This window comes from Phalacrocorax carbo, chromosome 11 (genome assembly GCF_963921805.1).
Source record: "Phalacrocorax carbo chromosome 11, bPhaCar2.1, whole genome shotgun sequence".
Classification (NCBI taxonomy): Eukaryota; Metazoa; Chordata; class Aves; order Suliformes; family Phalacrocoracidae; genus Phalacrocorax; species Phalacrocorax carbo.
Genome location: NC_087523.1, coordinates 16,996,912 through 17,020,665, shown reverse-complemented (window position 1 = coordinate 17,020,665; position 23,754 = coordinate 16,996,912). Strand labels below are relative to the sequence as shown.

The window sequence follows — 23,754 nt, the reverse complement described above, 5'->3', positions numbered from 1 at the left end:
GGACTGGTAACAGAGTGCATTTCCACTGTTTTCTGTAGTAGCTTATGAATGTTTTTGTCTCATTTGCCCTTCCCCCTTCTTATACTTCTGGCTTCTCACACAATTACAGACTAAGCCTGTGTGACTGTATGAAAGGCATTTCCTCCTGTTACTTTTTTTTTTAAGTCAGCTTCAGCCCACCAGCTGCTTTCCATTAGTGTTACACACACACTCGCTGGGAGGGCAGCACATAATGCTTCAGGCACTGCTGAATAGCAGAAATCTTTCAGAATTGCTGTCAGACAGAGGCTTCTCAAAGCAGATTGTAGGTAAAAAGAATTCAGCACATTGGGACCTGTCTTCTAGCAAGCCTTCTTGGAGAAGCCAAGGTGTGGAGACAGAGGGTGGTGAAGGGTTGTTGTCTGAATGCAAAGTGTGAAAGCTCTGAATAGATCTCTTTATGTGAACGGTCATTTGCTCTGGATCTCTCCTCAAGGGTAGGAACTGAATGTTGTCTGTTGCTATGGGGAATTATGACACCCTACTTGATCCTGGGGAAGAGTATTTTATTGATATTAAATGTTATCTAGTTGCTTATCCAGACTTCCTGATGGCTGCTATTGCTGTATTATTTGTGATCTTTGGAAAAGGTCCTTAAACTTTCTTAAACTCTCCCTCCTGCCATGAAAAGTGCAAAAGCAATATTCATTAACTTTGTAAACTCCTCCCCTCACTGTTATCGGGGGGGAGGCAGTAGCAAGAGTCCTAATGTAAACTGCTGTTCGTGCTATTCTCTTATGCCGATCTAAAACAGTCACAGTCTGGCAAGGGACATACCAGCTACGGGCTGGCAAATAAACCTGGGAATTTCATCCTAAAAACACTATGCTCTGGAAGAGTATAAAGGGATCAGCTGTGCAGGGTCAGATCCCAGTTCCTGCTGTCGTGTTGGGTCATACCCTGTTTCATCAAAGTTGTTTGCGGGATCCCACACTACTATTCAACATGTTCCCTGAACATGAACCTTGAAGTGCAGTTCACTCAGCTCATTGCAAGGGGAGCAAAGGGAGCATTGTTTGTTGGGTTTCTGATATGCTTAAGGGATGTGAAAATTGAATAGAAATCTTGCTAGCTCTGCTATTGCTTTATGATTGACTCTGAATATCCTGTTCCATGGAGTTGCAGACAGTAAACTTTACTTCCTTTACTGTCATTGGATTAACAAGTTCATTCGTAGTTAGCTTGCAGGGTTCCCAGAGACAAAAGCAGTCAACCACGTTTTTTCAGAACAAAGTCCTCTATAATGTGCTTTAATAAGAGAGAGTAAAAATTTAACCTGTCAGTCACCTTTTGCTGCAGAATGTAATCTGAACTAAACCATCCTGTGTTCTGTGGTTTTTTTTAAACTTAGTGCTCAGGAGCAATAGAGGGGCTTTCTCTGAGGTCCTTCAGTAGCCTGAAGTGTGTCCTGGGGAGGGGCTGGCTGCAGGGTGGTGGCCTAGAGGACCAGACGAAGGGCATGCGTTTCTCTATGCTGATCTATATTGCTGTGCAAAGTGTGTGTCCTGAAATCTGGAGCATAAGTTCGATTTCAAATAATTTTTGTATCCTGAAGGAAATAGGACTTTAAAAGCTCCAGGTAAAAATTTCACCTCTTTCTCTTGGCTGCTTGCCATTGTCTGTCTTCTGTAGGCTACGAAGATGCTAACTGAATGCAGTGCCTCGTATTCTTGAGTCTTTATTTCCTGAAGCATTTATTTTTTAGGAGAGAGGTTGTCAAGGTTCAGCATCTCCTTTGATCTCTCTGTCACAAGGCCTTCCGTAATGCTTATACAGAAGCTTGGGACTGAAGCTGAGGAAACACTAAAGGTGGGGTAGGAACTTGCTTGCTGTGCAGTCTCCAAGTCTTCTGCTCCACTGGAGAGTCAGCAAGGAGGCTGTGTCCTTTTTCTGAGGCTGAGCAGAAAGCATTTCTGTTTGTCTTGGGCCTTTGTTAAATGCAGGAAACTTGAGTCCTGTACAATGTTATCTTCCCAGGAGTCCTTAAATACACAAACCAAGCAATGAAAGGGAATTGTCTTTTAGCATTCACCCCCCTATGATGTAGTACTCAGTACTGTACTCAGATGGGAAAAGGGAATGGTCAGAACACCACCCTGGGACTTCATTTCTTTCACCCTATCACTGCCCACCCGTAGAGCACTCCAAATATCTGTCCAGTTGCCCCAGTTTGTAAAAGGCAAACAAGGGTATTTCTCCTGTTCCTGGAGATCTCTTTTTTCACTTACGACTCATTAGTTCATTCAGTGAGTTGAAGAGCTCCAAGTGAGTGCAGCACAGTAGGGTTATTAATGGAATTTTGTGTGGGATAGCAGGGAGCCTAGATCTAAACCATCAAACCAGGTAGGAAGTGATGATTGCTACTAGGTCCCATTGCCTGCTTTGAACGTAAAGCAAGCCCTGAAACTTTGTAGGACTTTCATTGCTTTAAGATACACCCTGGCAATGTAAGTAGCGTCCAGTAATGTCAGGTTTATTGTTGTGATTGCAGCTGTATAGGAAGCCGCTTCACTGTTCACAAGTAATTAATTAATTCATAGGTGTAATAATCCAGCCCATTGCCCTGTGCAAGGAGAGGTGAGTACTGTGTAGTCAATCCTTGCTGCTCTCAGTAAGCTTTCAGTCTTTTCCTTGGCTTTACGCAGGAATTGCTGCAGTGGACTTGCTGGGCAGGGCCAGGCCTGGCTTTTAAGGTGTCTAGCAGAGACTCAGCATCTTGTTTGTACTGTACCTTTGCAGCAGAAGGTCTGTGCATATGCAGGGATTGCAAATGCTGTTTGAGAGAGCATTAAGAACATGATTAGAAAGTTGTAGGCGGGGGAAATGTGCCCACTGTTCCACATCTAGTGGGAAACAAACAGTAGCTGGGACTTGACAACTCTACTGCTTTGGCTGGCCATAGCTGTCAGTCTGTTGCTGCTCTGCCTTGATCGCTCCCCTGCTGAGGAGATGGTCTCCTTCATCTTTCTGGGAGCTCCTTCTCCCAGCTGTCCTCTAGCATATCCTAGTCTGAAGAGTAACAGAAATACTGTTCCAAATACTGCTCCATTTATTTAACTTGATATTTTTATAATGAAAAATCAATACGCGTACAGTATTTGTTTAAAACTTTGCCTCTAATGGCGTAATGCTCTGGGAAAGCTCACAGGGTGCACATGGTTAGTACAGCTGATTGAACTGGATGTACATGGTATTGATACACCCTGACACTGCGTCTGTCAGCTGTCATTAAGGCCTGGAAGTGGTGAATGTCTGAAGGTTCGATCAGTTAATGCCTGTGCACTCACATGTATTTGTATTGATGGGGTTTTGTCCTCTTTTTTTTTTTTTCCATTACATTGGTCTCTAGGTTAGGGTTTGTTGCCAGAGCGTTTGCTAGCTGTTCTCTGTAAAGTACAACTCACTGCCACCAGAATTTGAAGTCTAAGTGTCATCTAATTGCTAACTTTCTTTCAGGTATGTCATCAAGCTTTTAATGATGGAACTAACACTTGCTGTATATATATTTTTTTCTTTTCTTGTAAATTAAATACTTGCTAACTTAAAGCTTGGAAAAATCTGTGATGGTTTCCCTCACCTCAAATCGCTTTTGAGTTCACTGGAAAACCTGATACTATGGTGATATATGCAAAGGGACCAAGCCATTAGGCCCTAAATGGGACACATTTGCAATTGACACTTGACCTCCATATGCCCCAGAGAACTCAGCTATAAAATCAAATTAATGCAGGAGCTGATTTGACTGTGAAGAGACTGCCTCTGAGCTGAACTGCTTTGCAATTACAGTTCTACTTGTATAAAAGATATACCAATTGGAAATAAGTGCTTGCAGTTGTAATAAACGCAGCAGTCAAAGTATCTCCAAAGGCTGGAAGGATTCTGAGTGAGCAGCTGAGATGGCTGAGTAATTTAAATAAATGTAGAGCCAGTGAAAACAAAGCTGGATCTGAAAGCAGCGTTTTCTCTTGCTTTGAATTTATTGAAGGTGGGTAAAGCAGAAGTTAGAGGTTTAAATGAGCCAAATGTCAGGCCCATTCATGTTCTGTGAAAATAAGCTCAAGTCTGGGGACTTGCCAGGTTGTCCTTGTAAATTTGTTGAGTGCTTTCTTGATGTTTTATTTCAAATGTATTTCCCTTTCTGTCAAGAAAAATCTAACGTAATCAAATGCATGGTGTATAAAGCTGAGGGGGAAAATTGGAACTTAATTTCTTTTTATTACAGAGGAGGAGTCTATGAGAAAGTCTGCTGATGACCACTTTAATCAAAATATGCAGAAATGCAGACATTTTCATGGCTAATTCATGAGACACAGGGAAAAAAGGGAGAAGAGTTGAGTTATGATCATCTCAAAGGGAAAATTTTAAAAGTCTTATTTTTTTGTTGCTTCTCGATATTGTCTAACAATTGTTGCAAAATATCCTTGGTGCATCTTATTTAGAAAACGTATAATCAGTTCAGGTCGCTGCAATGACTTATTGATTTTTAGCGAGTTGAGATTGTTTGGAACTATAGTGTGTTAATGCACTCCTGTGTTCACTGTAACAGATGATCTGTTGCAAGACAGAAGAAAACTGCAGTCTATCTCCTCCATTTCTGTCTACAGTGCAGCAGCATGGCAGTTTGCATGTTTGTGTGGCCAGTACAAGGAAAGCTTACTCCACAGTCTGTTTTTTCACAGGAGCCCGGCTCATTTTGCCTTCATGATCTGCTCCTTTCTTTTTTTTTTTTTTTTTGACAGTCCCATCACCTCTGCCTCTGGTTTTGCATCTCTGCCTCTGCACCTTATCTTTTAAGGTTATTTGAGGATGTGCACTCATAGGAAAGTCCCAGTACTTTTGGGCATGACAGATTATAGAATGTGTGGGTGAATAGTTTACTGATTGGCCAAATTAGTATGGAATCATAATCTTGCTTGCTGTTGAGATACTTGTCAGTATTGTTTCCACTTTGAGGTGGAAAATAGTTAGATGAGATCTATGCAGAAAAGGGAGCAGAATTTGTTTCTGGGTGTTTTCATTTGTTTGTAAAGATTTCTTATTCTTTAAGTCCTGACACAGCATATTGGAACTGCTAACTATGTAAATGTATCACGTAGGTATCTTCCATAACAAAGGACAGTATTTATGAGCTGCCCTGCTAAACTGTCACATTTCCATTGTTGCTTGACATTTGTGCTGTAACTCTTGTGGTCTGCTGCTTAATTCCTTTGTCTCCGGCAGACACCCATTTAGGAGTCTTGGAAAATACAAAGTGTAGCCAGTTAACATTGAATGATCTTAAAACTAGGCTGAACTTTTGTTTTCATTGGGGAGGAAGATGATGCCATCAGCTAATTTGGTTGATCAATAGCCCTGCTTGCGATAAGGTTTCAAAGCTTGTGGCTAAAAGCTGATTGCACTGGATGCAAAATAAATTTGATCTATTGGTTTCCACAAATGTAGCATAGCCTAGGATGATGCTTCAGTGCTGATGCTTAACTAATTTTAATAATGCTGACAGATTAGCCTGGTGCCTGCTGTGAGGATGCTGTAATTCATGAACCTTTGGCAGCAGAGCACTTACTTAAGATATTTTTTACAGTAGCATGGTGCTGTCAGTCTGTAGCAATCATAAAGGTTCATTATTCTGAGACTGGGAAGCATTACAGTCTTTGCTGAGCAAGTTTAATGACATCTTTCATTAATGCAAACTTTGATCCTGGTTTCCTAAAAAGAGAGAGGTACTGAAAGAAATTAGTCTCCTTTGTTAGCTTTGGTTGGAGAAAAATAAGTGTTACTGAAAAATGATGAAAAGTTCTGTGGCCAAAGTGCAGAGAAGTGTGCAAGCCATGTTTGTGGTAAGCATTTGGGTATGCAGCTTCAGAAAGGATCCAGCCATGCTCTTTCTTCGTGCTGGGTGGGACTTCTGCTGGGAAGGTGGACTAAAATTTAACTGATGCTTTAATCTGTATTTCAGTGACTATATCATGGCTACGGGGCCAACAGAGATCACACAGTCACCTGAAACAGGAGAGAATGTTGAAGAGTGCACAGGTAAGCCGTTGGTCTCTGAATGTATAGCTGGTTTGGAAGTCAAGATCTATTTTCTTTAGGTTGGGGGGTCAGTAGTGACTTGTTCTGCAGTATTTTTTTTGTTTTTGTAGTGTAAAAACAAATTCTGTGTGGTTTTGTGAGCTGGCAATATTACGGGAAGGACCTTTTAATGTGCAGTACTATAGAGTTGTAGCCATACAGAGGATATTCTTTTCCAATTCTGGCTTGGATTTTCAAAAACAGGACGTTAGAGCTTGATGGGCTGATTGTTGTGCCTGCGTTGATGGATCCTACAGAGCTGGGAGCTGAGCCTGTTAGCCAGCCTCTGTCTGGGGGAGCTGTATCAGTACCCCCACAGCAGCCTCATTCTCTGCTTCTGGTCACACGCAATCATTTGTTACTTAATCTTTAATCTGGTGGCATGGGCTGACACAAACAGGCATGAGGGAATGGAATAATAGGCAAGAAATGAAAATATCTTACTTATCCCAAAGAGTTGCTTAATTAAAGGAAAACCCCTTTGCCAGTGTTCCAACTTCTTGAGGAGATAGGTGCATATGAAGAACAGCCTCATGGCTGAGGCATTTCAGGAGAAATGACTGTCATATCACTTGATTTTTTTTCTTTTCTTTGGCTAATGTCTCGCAATCATCTTACATGCTTGTGTTTCAAAAGGTCATCTTGCTTTATCCTTTAGAAGTATATTTGCCACCATCAGAATATTGGTAGAAGAGGGAAGCAAATGGCAAAGTGACTGTTAGTTGAACTCTGCATGGCAGATAGATAGGGGTGAACAAAGTGTAATGATGGATGCTCAGCAGTGGCTGGTTTCTTAAATTTATAATCTAGTTTACCACATAGTCCAGTGCTGTCCGTGACACACTGGTGAACTTGTGTGTAACCCACGCATGCAAATTTTGTACTCTGGTTCACTAGAGGATTCAGAAAATGGACCAAATTCTGACCCAGTGACAGGGAAGGCAGGAGATGGCTTGCTGTCTTAAGTGTTGGCTCTAAAACCACCAGGAATATTTATGTCTGTAACTGAACCAAAATTTTAAAAAGTTAAAGGCTTCTGCACTATTCCTGAAGTATTCAAGAGATACTTTACTGGACCCAGGTAAAGCCATTTTAGGATCTGATCTTTTGTTTACTTCCCGTGTAATGTAAGATTGCCTCACCTCTTCCTCCTCATAGCTTTAATTGCCTTGTGATGTAAAGGCTTTAGGAGCATGAAATTCCCAGCCTTCACAGACTAGTCAATTAGATCGATTTCTTGAGGTTTACCTTATTGTCTGACTAGTAGTAGAGGGCTTCCGGTGCATGCTGCTCCTTCTTGATGGCAGTAACCAAGTCACTGTCCAAAAACTTTCAGCACCCAATGTTAGCCTTGGTGAATGCCATTATTTAATTGCCTTTCTGGCAATATCAGGTATTTTTCATGAAGCTAGAATAATGGTATTTTCTGAGAATCTTGTCTGTGGGGTTTTTTTTTAATCACGTGTTTTTATTGGTGAAAGGATCTAGTCCTTGGATTTGAGTTAAAAACGGAAATTGTGTCCTGAATTCCCCTTAGGAAGTCAGAGAGCATGGAAGATCCCCAAAATAATGTTTAAATTTAAATATGATAATTGAACTCCCAAATCAGATGTTACTTATGCTTTTTACAGTCTCAGTTTGGCACTGGATAAAGCATCTTTTTCTTTTCTATCTTGTTATAGGAAAGAATGATGCAAAGAGTAGCAAGATATGCATTAATTCTCTCTGTGCACAGGAGAAACAATGAAACAGGCAGGACACCAACAGTAAAAAATACAGAATAAACAAACTTTACAGAGAAAGTGAAATGCTTACTTTTCTGTTACAGTGGGCTAAATCATAGTTAGCATAAGCAACTGATTTTTGGGAAGGCTTTTGCTTTTTAGGGCAGTTGCCTTTAAATTTAATAATTTATTTTTAATGCCATAAAATTGAAGATTGGTAACCATAAGAATACAAAAATCATGAGTCATTATTCATCAGTGGGTGAAGGGGAAACAGGCATATTTGTCTGAGCTTGGATTTTCTTTCCTTGCTTTGACTGGATTTTTGTTATGCAATGAATTTTTTCCATTTTAAGTAATAATATCTTCTTGTATATTGTTAGTTCAAGCATCATAGAGAGCTCTAGTGACATGCTGGGCTACTTCACAGTGCACTGAAATGTAGGCACCTTTAAATTAACTGTGGCATCCTTTTAACAGTGTGCAAAACCAGCACACAACTGTTCACAGCCGGAAATGAATATGGACACTGTCTTTCTGAACTGTATCTTTATTGCCAAATGCTCTCACATAGAGCAGTCCCACGGTTTTTGTCTGCATGCAGCACTAAGTGTCTAGTAGTGATTTTATCTTTTTGGCGTAATAATATGGCAAGTGCCCATCTTCTGGAACTGCAGGGAAGCTTACTGTTTTGTCATTCATCTGAAACAGCTGAAGGCATGCAGCAGAGCAGAGCGCAGCTGAAGAGGAGTTCTTGCTGGAGGGGGTGTGCCCTGCACATCCGTAATAAATCAGAGGCTAGAGAAGGCACTGCAGTAACTGATGTGTCTGCATCAGAGGACTCTCTGTTGCACAGTGATACCCAAGTGTCATCCTGGGCCAGCTGAGGTTTATTCATTGGCAGCGTTTGCAAATCCTTTCCATTCTAAAGTTAGCACCACTTCTGATCTAAACTAGTATTTGGAGTAGACCCTTGGCAATGTTATCCTTGTGGTAGGACTTATGTCTGTTTCTCTTAAATGTCCTTAGCATCACTTTTTTTTTTTTTGCTTTTGGGTTTTTTTTTTGTTTGTTTTTTTTTTTTTTTATAACATTCCTCTGGCTCTCTGGAAATACCAGCATCTAATTAAGCTCATCAGTAACACTAGCACTAGAATAAAACTCGCTTTCCATCCATACCACTATCAGCTGACCAGTGTACATGACAATGTCCTTGTTTTTCATTTAGACAGCCTTTAAGTTGCAGAGCTCTCTGCATGCAGCAAAGTCTGCCATTTTGTTCTTTGAGTCACTGGACTGTGTTAGCAGACATTGCTGAATTGATAATTTTGGGGCACTGCTTTCATGAAACTTTTTAATATTTTGTTTTCCTCATCTAAAATAAACCAACTAAACATTGACAAGTTTCCTGAGGGAATACCATATACATTGTCTAATTGCTGATATGAACAGCAGTAATGGTAGCGAGGCATTTCTAAAAACTCTCTAAAGGACGCTCAACATGCTGTTTTATTTGAGAGGCACTATGGTCTTCTGGTTGCTGCGTGACCTGTCCTCTCTTACCAGCTCATGCTCTGGGCACAGCATGAAACTTATGGAGTCCTGTGAGAGTCTTAAAAAATCCAAAAGCCTTGGGGTCAGCTCTGTAGTCTGGGGCAGGCAATATAACCTCTATGTTTTCTATGACTATCTCATTCACTTACTGCCTGATAAACAGCAGTGGAAGATAAAAAGATATTCCACTGATAAGCCTTCCATAGAGGTGTCCACATCCCATTATTATTCAGATGAGTGGGATTCCACTGATAGTTTTGCTCTGCATGGTTTGAAAGATAATTTGGTCTCAGTAACAGCCCAAGTCACTTGAAAAGCAATGTGCACATCTTCCCTGGCTGCTACTGCTCTGTGGAGAGGTAGCCGTTTCATCAGTCTGTGCCGGACAGTGTAGCAGCATCCTTGTATGTCCTGATGTGTGGTGCTGGCACTGGTCTTGAGAGCAGGGAGGAGACAGGGTGAGTATATCTCAGTATCATTGTTTATTTCTCAAAGTGGCTACTGTCTGACGCAGCTGCGTGGTGGCACAGTTTCAGCCCAGATAAGGCCCATTGGCAGAGATCCCTACACGTACAGGGCACACGTTGAGAAAGAGCATTGCCAACTAAATCATTGCTGGGAGAAGACAATAATTGTGTTGAAATAATGCCTTGCTTATGAAGGAATCCTCCAGCTGTGGGCATTTATTATGCCAGCTGCTGTAAAGTATTATTTGAACAATGAATTTGGCTCAGATATGCAGTGATGCTATTGCACTGCATATGTATTTAAGTCAGTCACAGGGGTCTTAGTACAATAGTTTGGCCCAAACCACTCCAAACTGACCCCTTAATGTAAGGGTCAGTAGCAAAATGCAGCACTTGTGTGCTGAAAGAAAACATAAATAAGAATGTTAAAGTATCTTAGGTTATTAAAAAATGAAAGAAGTCAGTGATGTTTTATATGGTTTATTTTGTTCTTTTTTGTTTCTTTTCATTTGGACAATGGAAAATCTTAAATCAGATTAATAGATTTCTAATTGTGTTCTCAGGACTGCTGTGTTTGGGGGTTTCATGTCATGCAGGGCAGTGTCTTAAATTAAGTTTGCTCCATTGCCCGTGGAGGAGTTGTTGATTTTATGTGGGGGCAGTGGTTTAATGTGGAAACGGGTGTTTTGGTTTTAGAGTTTATAAACTCTAAAACCCAGTTTCAATCTTTTTGCCAAATGTTGAATATCCTTCAGGTGTTGTCTCCTTACAGCACTGAGTAAAGAGAAAGCAGAACTAAACTGAGCTAAGTAAAGAACAATAAGAGTTAGACATTGATACCAGTTTTTTAATTGAAAATATATCGAGTATGATTGGCATGGTCACTGTTCAGCTGAAGGTAGATACATTATATAAGGTGTATTTTTCATTAACTGGAACCTTAGTAGGCACCACTATTGTCAGCTTAATGCCAGTGTTGCTTTATAGGCAGCAAATATAAGAACTGCAGCTTCACCTTTCACTGGGCTCAGGCACTGAATTATTTACAAAGGAGCTGACTAAAGCTGAATGGGCTGCTCGAGCTTTGAGTCTTCCTCCAGAATTTAAGAGATAACATTCTCCAAGCTAAGCAACACCTCCATCTTCCATAAATTTTCATTTTTCTCCTGTTGCAGGAAAGAAAAAATCCAAATTTCAGACTTTCAAGAACTTCTTTGCCAAGAAGAAAAGGAAAGAGCCTCCACCTCCCAGGGGGGAGAGTAATTTAAAACCTAGCCAGTCCAGCAGCGATGTCAGCATCTCTGTGCTCGACACTACTGCACTTCATTTACCAAAGGAGGCTGGGTAAGCTGGTGGGGAAGGAAAATAAATAAATAAAAGCGGACTGTTCACAGCAGTAGGATGAAAGCGTGAGTTGGCCCCTTAGGAGCAACCTCTGTCCAAGTTTGTGCAAAACAAGCCTTAATGCTGATGAAGGAATTCCAGCAATTTCCTCTTTCTTTGCTAGTGCTTCAAAAGTCAGCCTGCAGAGGAGGGGGAGGGCAGCCAGGGGCAGGGGTGATCCAACCTCAGTCTAAAACTGCAGATAGCCCAGATTGTTTTGATTGGTTTTAATGCCTGAAATCTGTCTTGGAAGGTCTGATGAGCAGCAACTTTACAAAAGGATGATGATTGAGTAGTGCTAGTACAGAGAATACGTGTGAAGTTGAGTTGCTGTTTTTTAGCAAAAATGGTACCCTCCGTCATGGCTGGGGTAAAGGGAAGGAAGTATTTTTGGTGTATTATCAGTATGATATTGCTGCTTTAACTTTCTTGCGTAGCCATTTAGGTATGGATAACAACTGAAGGCCTCCAGCTTTGTGTCAGCTACCCTTGAAGGGCTGTGCATGTGAGTGAGGTTTGCAAGTCCTTAAGGTGTGTCCACAGCAATTCTCAGATCCCTGATTGATGTTAGTTCCAAAACTTGTCCTTTTTTTTTTGGTTAGCGTAACACAAGCTACTAGTTTGCACTGCTAAGAGTGCTTCACTGATAACCTTAGATCATCAAGCTACATATCACTTCCATTGCTCCTCTCTGAATGTGGGGTGGGACAACCCTCTGAAACATGGCTCTGTCCCTTGCCAGGGGTGTCATGGATTGGTATCTGGCAACCTATAATTTGGCTGTTTTCCAGCTCCCCGCCCTCTTTGTACTCCTCTGTTAGCTAGTCAGCCAGGCCCCTCTTTGGATTACTCTAGGCCTTGGGCTGTGGAGCTGCAGATGCTGTTTCTTCTGGTGGAACAGCTTATAGATGTTATTTCCTCCTGGGTGCTTGCTCCTCCTTGCCCCACCTTTCCCCACACTCTCTGTTGTGTTTATGCAACTGTATCATGGAAATGATCTGGGAATGAAACAACAATCTTGTTATTTTGTTTGTTAGCATAACAGCAACAGAATAAGTGACCACACAACCAGTCCCCTGGGGTAAGGGGAATTAAAGTGACTGAGTTAACCCAGCCCAAAAAGCTTAGGAACAGGAGCTTACCCCATCAGCCCATAGGAGAGATCTGGCTGAAAATCAGCTGTCTGCTCCAGAGACAGTGTGGGTGCAAACTCTTGCCCTTAACCAAGTACTTCAAGTCCAATTGCTGTTTACCTCAGCACTATCCTCTAGTGAGTAAAGTTTTGCAAGATCAGAGATCAGGAAGTGAGTAAAACCCTTCTGTTTTTTCCCTTAGAGATAGGATTAGATGGACTATCCAAAAAAATTAGAGGATATGTTTGTGCTACTTGAAAACCCTATCATGTCCAGACCCTGCATGGCATAAGCACGATTTGTAAGTACCTAGGGAGACTGAACAACATAATCCTTTGGAAAACCTGATCCTGAAAGCCAGTGGAAATACCGCTTGTGAAGAGTTTATAGCAGGGCCCTAAGCTTTGCAATTTCTAGCATGCAGAATATCAAATCCAATCTTAGAACAATGCTGCTGTTTGTTTGCTCTTTAGCAGAAGCACTGGTTTTCTTTTTTTCCTTTTTTTTTTTTTTTTAAACCATGTAATCTTTTTAAAATTTAACTTTTTTGAATACTGACCAGAGACCAAACCCCTAGATGTGCCAGATGCTTCTTGTAACAGCCAAAGGGGTGTGCCCAGATGTTAAGGGGCTGTGGGGAATCAATAAGACTGGGCATCTGTGAAGGGGAAGGGAGCATTATGTGCCACTCTATCTTCAGAGAGGCATGAGTTTTGAATAGAAATGGAAAAACCTTAATGCCAAAGTTAAAGCATGTACCATAGATGACTTGTTGTCTGTATCATCAAAAGGATAAAAGACCTTACATAGATGTCACCTTTCTTCTCCCTACCTCAAACACTGATAAAAGGAGTGAGGCTGCAGCAGTACGGAGTGGAAGACAGCAGGGGCCCTGATGAGTTTAAGAGCAGCTTTATTGGTGGCTGTAGAGTCCCATCATTTCCTCAGTCATGGCAGCTCAGGTGTTGCTACACATGAATGAAGTGAGCATTTGTATAGGGAAATAAGTGCGGAGATACAGTGGCTAAAACATCTAGGGGTTTAGTTAACAGTGCATCTTCAGCATCAGCACCAAATATAAATACGCTACCTGGAATTACACATGAATGTATATTTATTTGCACATAAGACACTCATCTGTACTAAAGCTGTAGTTAATTCTGTATTTAATCCAATACTCTTTTTGTGACTGCCAGAAGAAAATACAGTAATTCTCTTGCAAGCAATAGGATACATATGCAGAGTGAGAAAGAAACAAACAGATCTTTTACTGGCAGACTCAAGAACAAGGAAACCTAAGTTCTTATTGCTAAAACTTCCAAGTAAAGGAAGTGAGGAAATGCCCACAACCTAATGCACGTGCATTCTTTGCAGTAAATATTTTATTTTATTTATGCCAACTAATAATAATGAATATACGTTACAGTAAATAGAAGTTGCATGACACACGCTGTCTGAATGCAGCAAAACTATGTCTTGCCCATATAGAGTGTCTTTCACGCTGAAAAGGACTCTAAAATTAAGCGTACAAAAAGATGGGATGAGTGAGTTCATTCACTCTAATGATGAAATAAGGCAAGTGCCTCACTTGTGTGTAGAACTGCTGTCCTCTAAACCAACACAGACATGAACTATTTCATATAATGGGAGGAAGCATGAACTGTGACCTGTGCTGTGAGAGAAAGAGCTCAGATTGTCTAAAACACAACATAAACAGAGAAAACTCTTTTGCTCTATTGTGAGACTTGGCATAACTGTATACTGATTGAGTACAACTTTGGGGCAACAGGAGGGTTAGTCAGGTAGACAAAGGATATCTTGTCTCCGGAGATGTAAAGAAGGCAGATGCAAGAAGAAAAAAAGTCATTTGTTTGGTATTTTTAACATGGTGTATTTACTTTATGGAAGTTCGCAGTCTTTCAGGGCTTTCTTCTAAACAAACAGAGAACCTGGGGTTAGGCAAATAGCAGAGACCTCTTCTATTTGATTTTCTTGCAGAAGTGTGTTAGACTTACTGGATTTTCTTTGTCAGAGTTCTATTCCTAATCATCCCCTGTTACCAGAGTCAAACTTTCAGAGGTAACGAGCATTGCCTGCACAGCAGCTGAGCCAAGGAATCCTTGTAACTTGTGGGTTATGAGGCTGGCAGCCGACAACATGAGAGTATTCTCTGTTGTTTTCCAGTTAAGTGCTAGAATGAAATCCTGGTAGAGGCCATCCTTGTGGTGTTTTGGACAAAGTAATGTACAGACAGTGCCTGCCTATACTGGTGGAACTTGGTGAATAAATGATTTGGAACCTTCCCTGTTGTGCCACCCAACTGCAAAATTTGCCCTGCACAACCTAATAGCCCAACCCCAATCAACCTCAGTTGATTACAACTCAGGTAACAGCTGACCACCCAGTGAGCACAGGAGCAGAGCAGGAATATCTTGCCTGGGTACTTTAACTTGGCCATGGATAGATATGTAACTGTGGCCGTGGACACTTGTCCCATCTACATTTTTTAAATATGCTTGGGATCTGGTGATGTTCATGATACAGCTGAACAGAACTGTTTTTATTGCTAGACCTGAACAGATTTGAATCAAGTTTGTTAATGTAGTGGAATTACATTTTCTGCCCATGTTTGCAAGAAGCGGAAAAATAATCCACAATCTTTGGCAGGTAAGACACAAACCAGGCTGCAAGGGTTGTATCCTGAATGTCTTATGCTAGGCCAATTCCCACCAAAGGAGGGCAGGGAGACTTCTCTCACACCTCTCTGCACTGTAGACATCTCTCAGGGTGGCATGCATCCAACTAAGTCTCAGCATCTGACCTAATCGCCCTGGACTCCCACTCTAGTCTACAGAGACTGGCCTGTGTGTTCAATGCAGGTGCTGAGAACATATGAAAAGAGACGTCTGCATTTGATCAGCATCCTAAAAAGTGTTTCTTCCTCCCTTCTGAGTATGAAAGGAGCTAGCAGTGACTCCCCTAGACAACTAGCATGCAGAAATCTGAAGTTAAGTGAGATGCATCCCACCCTAGCCTCTTTATGATCCCTCTGCATTGGTGAAGTAGTACAGGGAAGTGTTGGAGGGCTGTACCCAGTGGATTGACCACTCTTCCTTCCTTCCCAGGCCCAAAGGAAGCATGGGAAACAAAGCCTTGTCCCATGACAGTGTCTTCATTTTTGAGTCTGCACCGGGAAATGTGGCAGGTGGCACGTTGTCTCAGGAAAACATACCTGGAAGAGTGAAAACTTTGCAGGTGAGAACATCTTCCCCTCATTCATGATGCTGCTTGATATTAGCTGTCTCGTAGGAAACTCTGCTTGATTCCTCTGCTGTGTGCCTTAAGGCTTTGTTGACTAAAGTGTCCAAAGCTAGATTTACTACTTTTGGATCTGTCCTGCCTCTTAGAAGTGGCATCTTTTGAGCAGTCCTAGTACTTTCAGCCTTGGCCAGGTCTCATAGTGTGCAAGTGACATGAATCTGGTTCATGGACTCTTGGAAACTTTCCTTAATGACCATGTCATCTTCCAATGGGATCTCCATTTTTTACTTCATAGCTACTGCTTTTGGGTTAAGGCCATTTATTTATATTGTAGTGTGTCCCTTACACTTCTATTCGTATGTTATTCTGTTTGGCAATTCTGGCTATGATGCTTTCACTGTACATGCTAGCAGCAGCAGCTGTGTAAGTGTGTGGGATGATGGATATGTCAGGGCATGCTTAGTGACAGCTTTATTTTTATCATTATTCTTCTCTCTGCCCACAAAGGATATGGTATTCTGCTCAGTCATTTCCTTCTTCCAAGGCACATACTGAACCCTCCTTGACAGCTCCCTTGTCAACTGCTGGTTATATTAATTGCAGTTAAATAACTGTCCAGCTCAGAGCACTGAGATAAAAGTTTAAGATTTTTCCAGAGACTGAAAACAAACCGTTGATAAGGCAGCCAAAGGCCATTGAAATTCTTCCTTTGCTCAGTGTGAGCTTCATCTTGCAAAACACAATTGCATCACATGTTAAGTAATACAAGATGCACAGAGGGACTTGCTCCTCTGTAAGACCGCAAAATAGGCTAAGCTTCAATTCAGGGTATTTTTTGCATAACAATAGGAGTAGCAGAAGAAATCATGTTTATATATGATAGAACTTTGTTGGGGGAAAAAAAAGCTCTTTAATGTTATCTCCGGTCCCCTGTGCCTTCTCTCCATCCATCCATCCATCCATCCATCCATCCATCCATCCATCCATCCTCTTGCATGGTAACGTAATACTACCAGCACTATTTTTATAGTCTTTTAAGACAGCCTTTTTCTGTGAGCTTGACTCTCATCAGAATAAAAGCCGAGCACTGATAAAAGCTGTTATTTTCTTAGCAATGTAAATTAACTTCTACCAGCAGAAGACAGACTAAATTCAGAGTTTCCCCTACAACACTTTGCAGTCGCATGTGATTATTTAACAAATCAAAGATGGGAAGTTGTGAAAAGAGGAAAGAGCAAAACTGTCTGTATTTTCATTCCCATGAAGTGTACTGGTATGTTGTATGTCTCATTTTGCCCATATATCGCAATCCTTATGCAGTTTGTCATCAGTCCTGCTTTTGCAGATTATATTGCTGATGCTTCTTTGATTGTTGTGGGTAAGAGGGCAAGAAAGCTGTTGGAAATGGGGGACTGGTGGATTAAAGTGTGACATTGTACTACCCTGTGTGGCTGTTAGATCTATAGGAATTACATTCCAAGTGAATCTTGCTGAATAAGAATGGCAGCTATTTAGATCATTTTACAGAGATACAAATGAATGCATAGCTTGCAGGAGAGCACAGAATTAGGCCTAGAATTTCCCAATCTGGTTTAATAGACAAAGAAACAGAAAAAACAGGTCTGCATATTTATCTTGGGAAAATTCAGTTAAGACGTTTTTAGTTGAAAGACAAAGTTTCTGTTCAGACCTTGTTTCTATTCCAGCTTTGACATAGCTGACAGACTTAAGCCAAGAATTTTAGTAATGGTGTTTCCTGAGATCTGAACTTTTTTAGTTTGAGGGAACATCTGGCTGCTTGTGAGGTTGCAGACTTTGTTTTATCTTTCTAGGGTCAGGGCCTGCCAGAGCATTCTTTTGTGCAATCTTGGAAAAGAATCCCCATACTCCTTTACAAACAAAGTAGTCCCTGGCTGCCATTATCACTTTTGCTGTAGACATGACCAGGATGTGATGTTGGGGAAAATTACCAAGCAATTCATTAGGGTGGACCAGAAATTGAATTAAATTGTCTTTGTATAAAAAGTGAGACTCAGCTGCTTGTGCAGAAGAGGGTGGTGACAAGCTCTCAATATTTGGAAAGGCTTTGTGAAGGAAAGCTGACACATAAACCTGGGGCTGGGAACTGCTGACTGACAATACTTTGTGTGACTATTTGGGACATCCGGATACATGGAGTTGTTTAAAGAATACTTAAATCTTTAATTTTTAAAGTTTTAAATTTAAAGTGAGTTAACCTGCAGTAAATTTTCTGGAATGGTGAAATTTCTGTCTTTGGCAACTCATTGAATAAGATTGATGTTGGTTTTAATTTTGTACCGAAGCCAGTTCTAATGATGGGTCCTTCATGAATGTCACTAAATAAAATTTTATTAATGGTAATTTTCTATAAATGGTCTGTTTCTTCAAGTATTTCTGTTAACTAAGAGCTTCTGCATGCCTGATGGAAGCAACTGGGGTAAAAGTGTCCAAAATGGTCCCTATAAATAATGCCATTGGAAGCCTACATTCTAAATTACTTTTAAACGACAGCTTCAGTTGCAGCAGAACATCAGACTTGGATCGCCTCCTCTTGTTATAACTGGAAAGAAACTGGAAGATGCGGGTGCTGTTTCTGAAGATGATGGTTTACCTAGAAGCCCTCCTGAAATTTCAACCCTTCATGAAGTTCTGACAGATTCACCAAGCAAGGTATAATTGTTATGTCACTTTAGTGACCACCCGTATAGAAAAGATAAAAGGAGAAGGGAAGACCTTTTTGCTTGCTTGTGGTAAAATCTGATGATACAGATCAGTCAGAACTAGAACAAATTACCTAGGTGGATCATGGACTTGTCGCTGTGAGGGATACCTAGGAAGTGGCCTTATAAATACCCCTTTGAGTACAATTTTCTATGCTTTTATGTAGACTAGTGCAGGGGCAGTTGTGACCGATATCATTAGGCAAAGAGGAGAGAAATTCAGTTGATATGACAGCTCTCAGTGCCTTTGGGCAAGGCAGTCTTTCCTGGTAGGTCTGTAAGGCAGAAAGCATAAAAAGTGAATTATTCATGGGTGAATGTTGTATTACTGTGACTGTTCCACTTCCAGTCCAAGAACAAGCTGGGATACTCACACTGCACAAACAAACTTCCCATGTGTTCCAGCTTCAAAGAGCTGGAGAGATTGGCAGTTTCCTGCACCTGTGAAAGGGGAAGAGTTTTTGGGTGTTTTAAAGCTAGTGAACAAAACAAAAATAATGAGGACTGCAAAAGAATCTTAAACAATTACTGGTTTTGGAATGGAATAACTCAAAACCAGGGCAATATTAGTTGAATTGACAGGAAAGTGACAACCCTGAGTCTGAGGAGAACAGGTCCTGATGGGTCTCAGAGCGGGTTTGGGTTATTTTCTTTCTTAGGAATTGCCTTCTCATAGCAAATGCAGTGTTTTGGACTTCAGTGAGCATGTGAGTATTTGTAAATTTGAAGATCTTAAAACAACAAGCCAAAATAACTTTATAAAATGTATTGCCTCATGTGGTCAACCTTCATGGCATATCTCATAGCAGGATAAAGCTCCCCTACTTTATGTTTGATCCCCCGTGAACAAATGAAACCTGCTCTGTGAGGCAGGGACTCAGTGACCCTTCCTTTATCTTTCCTCTTGTGTTTTCTCATATTTAGCACTGGATATCCAGTCCCAGATAATTCAATGTGATACTTCCCTTGACTTACCCTCTTCCTTATTTTATCCCACAGTCCTCCAACCCTGTTCAGCGTCATAGCTCTTTGAGTTTAGGTGGGACAGACAGTGAAGATGAACAGGTAAAAAGCTACTTTTCCTGCTAATAAACTTTCCTGAGACAGCATGTGTGGTCTGTATGGAGCCAGTACCATAATTTTTTTTTTAAATCTATTCTGGGTACAATATATCCGAGCAAACAATTCATGAACAGTCCAGAGTGATGTGAATGATACTGAAAATGTACCTCTCTCATATTTTTGAATAAGAACAAAATAAATAGAGGCAGAAATCTACTGGTAAGTGGTTTGTGTGAACAGTATAGTCAGCTCTGTGACACAGTATGAATCTGAAAGTTACACAACAGAAAATTGGACAAGGCAAAGCACTTCAATTCCAATTCCATGTTCCAGGGCCCCAATAGCCAACAGCAGTAATAGCTTAATAATACCTGCCCATTAGCAGTGACTTGTGAGCAATGTCATGCATCTCTCTTATCGTGGGAAACAATTGCAGGATCAGCCCTTTCTGATGCTAGGCATTGCACAGGAAAAGGCCTGTGTTCATTTGTAGTTTTCTTTGGATGATACATGACCAGCAGCAGCAGCAGGTTCTGCTGTCAGACCAACACAGTCTATTCCTTGACCAGCTCAGCAAAATTTACAGAGGTAATATTTTTGGAGCTGAGGGACCTTCACCTTGACTGTCCCTGCTACTTGAAGCTGAGTTGAGTTCCTGCCCATCTCATGTTTTCAAGGCAGGCCTGCAAGATTTGCTTATGTTGGTTTTCTCCAGCATCAATATAATGTCTGAAAGACCAGTCAGACCACAGCATATGGGGTCTTCAAATGCCAGTGACAAAGGCAGCCACCACTCCAACAGGGCTGATTTTGACTCATGGGATAGCCCTTGCTATTGGGAATATTTATGGGTCCAGAACAGCCATGGGCCATTTTGGCCCAGGCTTTGCAGTTCTCTGTACAGAATCCCTGGTTGAGAAGCTCATGAGAGAGAACACAATTTAACCCTTTGTAAAACTGAGAATAGCCCACAAGTAAAGGGGAAGTAACAGGGGACCTAGAAGATTCCTTACTGGTAAATGCGGCCTTTAGCAGCCAGGGCAATATCTTGTGGGTCAAACAGTTAGTGCCGACCCCACTGCTGAGGAAGCTTTCCCATTCACTTCCTCTTTGGCCAGCCTTCTCAGAGGCAGAGAGCAAACTTTGCACAAGACCAGCTCAACTTTTCTGTCCATGGTTGAGATCAGACACTCTCCTGCCTGGTCGTTCATAGATCTTTTGCTTTATGGATAGAAAGATAAAGCTATGTCTCCCCCTTGTAGTAGACTACTAATCACACAACTCTGGAGGCCCAAGTGATCTAGGTAACTTGGGTTGTCATTATTTTAATAACTTCTTGTATGTATTTTATCATTACTTTAATGTATATTTTATTAACTCATCTCCCATTTTGTATTTTGACTGAAATGCTCCATTTTGTAAGCCTGCATACTGTTTTGTCCTAATAACGCAAAAGCCCTTTTCTGTCCAGTTCTGAAGTCTTTGAGCTCTTTCAGTCTTACAACCTCATCTGCTTTGAGAAAGACAGGCAGGGACAGGAGAATTTTTTTTCTTTCTTTTATATTGCACAGAATTCCCCATTTAAAGGCTCTTCCTTTTTCTCCCCAACTCACTAGGAATCTGGCTGTCTTCTTTACAGTACCATGTATGTTCCTTTACCCAAATATTTTTCTTAGTCAGTAGTTTGGCTTAGCAGAAATCTTGCCAATATGTTGATCTAAAATAAAAAACCTTGTCCTAAATAATAATTTTTTTCAGTAGTTTTTGAAACTATTTATGTAATACCAGGATGTGAGCTAGCAGAACACAAGTAGTTAAACTGAATAATCTCATTTCTAAGATGAGGAAAATTGTGAAAAGCACCAAGAAATATACACCAGTTATTCCATTTAACAATATTGTATATTTAGTAAAGGAAAAGAGGATTTGATCCTAAGCTATATGAAGTTACACCCAGTATAGTGGTTTACATTTTACTATTGTATTCATCTTGCTGCAGATGACAGTTACTTAATTTCTTTGCCTTGTGCTGCTTCACTGGCTTTTCCAAGAGTTTCATGCTGCTGTCACTTCTGTGTGAAACCCTGACGTGTCACCCATGTAACTTCTCAGTGACCTCCACATTTATAAATACTCACTTTCTGACTAATCTAAAGCTGAATGTGAAGCTATCACTCAAAGCGAGCAGCAAGTGACTTCACAGAGACGTTAACCACCATTACCCTGCCTTTGCCAGATAGCCTTTACGGAAATCTAACTTCCTTGTTGGCATCTTCAACCTGGACTGATTAAAAGCAAAACAGTGTCTCAGCTTGTGGGGCTGAGGCCAGTGCTTTGGCACAAACACTCTTTCGGAAATGGGCCTTCTAACCGCAGTATTCCCTTGTGCAGGATCCTGTAACTGCAATAACTAACAAACACCAAATTTATCTTACACTTAAACTTGGTGTGGAAATCCTGTGTCCACTCCACTGTCTTTGAGAGAAGATACTAACTGGCAGTCAGTGCTCAGAGAAAAAAATATCCTGAATCCTCAGTGGAGTAAGGAATTTGCCATTTATGTACAGCAGTAGCTCAGATACTAGCTTCAGGTGTTTTTATATTAAATAAGCACAACTGTAATTTTGTAATTGAAAGGCAGAAGAATTTGTATGTAGAAATGAGTAACAACGTTACTGTTTTTGCAAGTGATCCTTACAGGTTTATCATTGATCTTGTAGAATTACAACAATAATTTGCTTATTTACTAGCCGTGTTCTTTCTCTCTTTCACAATGTGTAAATTTCTCATGAGAAGAGTCTGTATCTGTCATAGTACATGCTGTTGTGGTTTATTTCAGATCTAGGAACTAAAAAAATTCAATGGAGAATAAGGAAATTTATTTTAGCCACCTTAAACACAAAGCAATGTACCTAGACAAGATCAGATGGGACGATGCTTTCATTATCATTAAATCTCATCAGCAAAAGTGTTTTAATTCCTGTGTTATATCCTAAGCTTAAACAAAACTAAAACCTGAGTGCCAAGCACAGTTAAATGGCTGTGTTTTACCTAACTTTATGGCCGAAGCTAAAATAGCAGGTATGTTATACTGAATGGAGTTTGTTTGACATGTCTGTGAGATTTTGCAGTGTTCCAGAAAGTCTGCTCTACATTTCAAAACAGTAACAAAACCAGCTGAACTGTGTGTTGAGGGGTTTTTCTACAAACACTTCTGTGAACCCTTTGGTTTTTTTGATAGCATCCTGCGATCAAAAGGTTATGCTGTTTCGTTCTCCAGAGCAGCGTTGCTGTCTGGGAGATAGTTCCAGGATACTTGTTGGAGAGAAGCATTTGATTTTTCTGGGAGAGTGGATATTAAAAGAGCAAAGTGGCTATGGTAACTTTCTTAGAAATAGAGATAACAAGGAACAAGTATCCATGCTACTTTTGTGACTTTTTAATAACATATTCCTTCAATGAGTCACATTATTGGGATGAAGAGGCAGCTGTAAAAACTGCACCAGTGTCTCCTGCTGGTGCATATATATATTGCAAATGATTTTTCAGATAAGAACTGGGAAGGCAGCAGCTGAGGCTCTTACTGTGGGAGAGACAGAGACAGGTATTTCTCACTTCCGTGTAGCATACACCTGAACACAGAACTGAGTAACCTCTATGCAGAGGTGACATTAGCTGTGCATTTTAAGTGAGGATTTATGTCCAAAAATACAGCCGTTTCAGGCTTCTGAAATGGAAAGAGCTAGCAAATGAATTGTGTCAGAGATGTGTATGTGTTTTACAGGTACCTTCTGGAGCTTCCTCCAGGCCCATCAGTCCTTCATCCTCTGCCGCTCAGGGGCCTCCCGGCTCACGAGGCAGCAGCTTCCTTCCCGTTGACTTCACCATCCCTGCCAGTCCCCTCGGCTGCCTGGACACCTCAGCAGCCAGGCACAGGATTGCCATAAACCCGCGGAAACAGAAAGGCTTTACCAACAAGAGTCAGCAAACTCCCCAGGTAAGTGTTTTCTGGAAAAGAATCACTGCGCAGAAGGAAATGGATGTGAAATTTTTTTTTCCCCATATTTTTTTCTTTCCTATCCACATTCCTTTACTTTTTTTGTTCTTCCACTGGAAGAAGGGAAACCACCTATTTTACACCAACTAACCCAACAAAAAATACCCAGAAAACTTCAATATCATGGGAGCTGAAGAAAAGTGCAAATTTAGTTTTTCATTGTTTAGCCAAAAAGGTTGTGGGTTACACATAATTTGTAAAAACATTCCTTTTGTTTGAAAAACTAGTTTTCAGTTTTAAAGAAGCCTGAGTCTATTTCTG

The 23,754-nt window shown here is 40.9% G+C and overlaps 1 protein-coding gene across 11 annotated transcripts in view; it reads left to right on the top strand.

Annotated features, from left to right (window-relative positions):
* KIAA1210 (KIAA1210 ortholog) overlaps window positions 1-23,754 on the top strand; it is a 58,902-nt gene that overhangs the window by 23,326 nt on the left and 11,822 nt on the right. For 3 of the 11 annotated variants that reach the window (XM_064463235.1, XM_064463232.1, XM_064463234.1), the window contains exons 2-7: window positions 5,996-6,072; window positions 11,032-11,200; window positions 15,498-15,627; window positions 18,166-18,324; window positions 19,374-19,439; window positions 23,221-23,433. In XM_064463235.1, the coding sequence (XP_064319305.1) occupies window positions 6,006-6,072; window positions 11,032-11,200; window positions 15,498-15,627; window positions 18,166-18,324; window positions 19,374-19,439; window positions 23,221-23,433 (804 nt within the window). In that variant the 5' untranslated portion in view covers window positions 5,996-6,005. Of the gene's footprint in view, window positions 1-210; window positions 369-5,995; window positions 6,073-11,031; window positions 11,201-14,910; window positions 15,040-15,497; window positions 15,628-18,165; window positions 18,325-19,373; window positions 19,440-23,220; window positions 23,434-23,754 lie in introns of those variants that run through there. The other 8 variants (XM_064463237.1, XM_064463236.1, XM_064463238.1 and 5 more) reach the window with 8 other exon arrangements.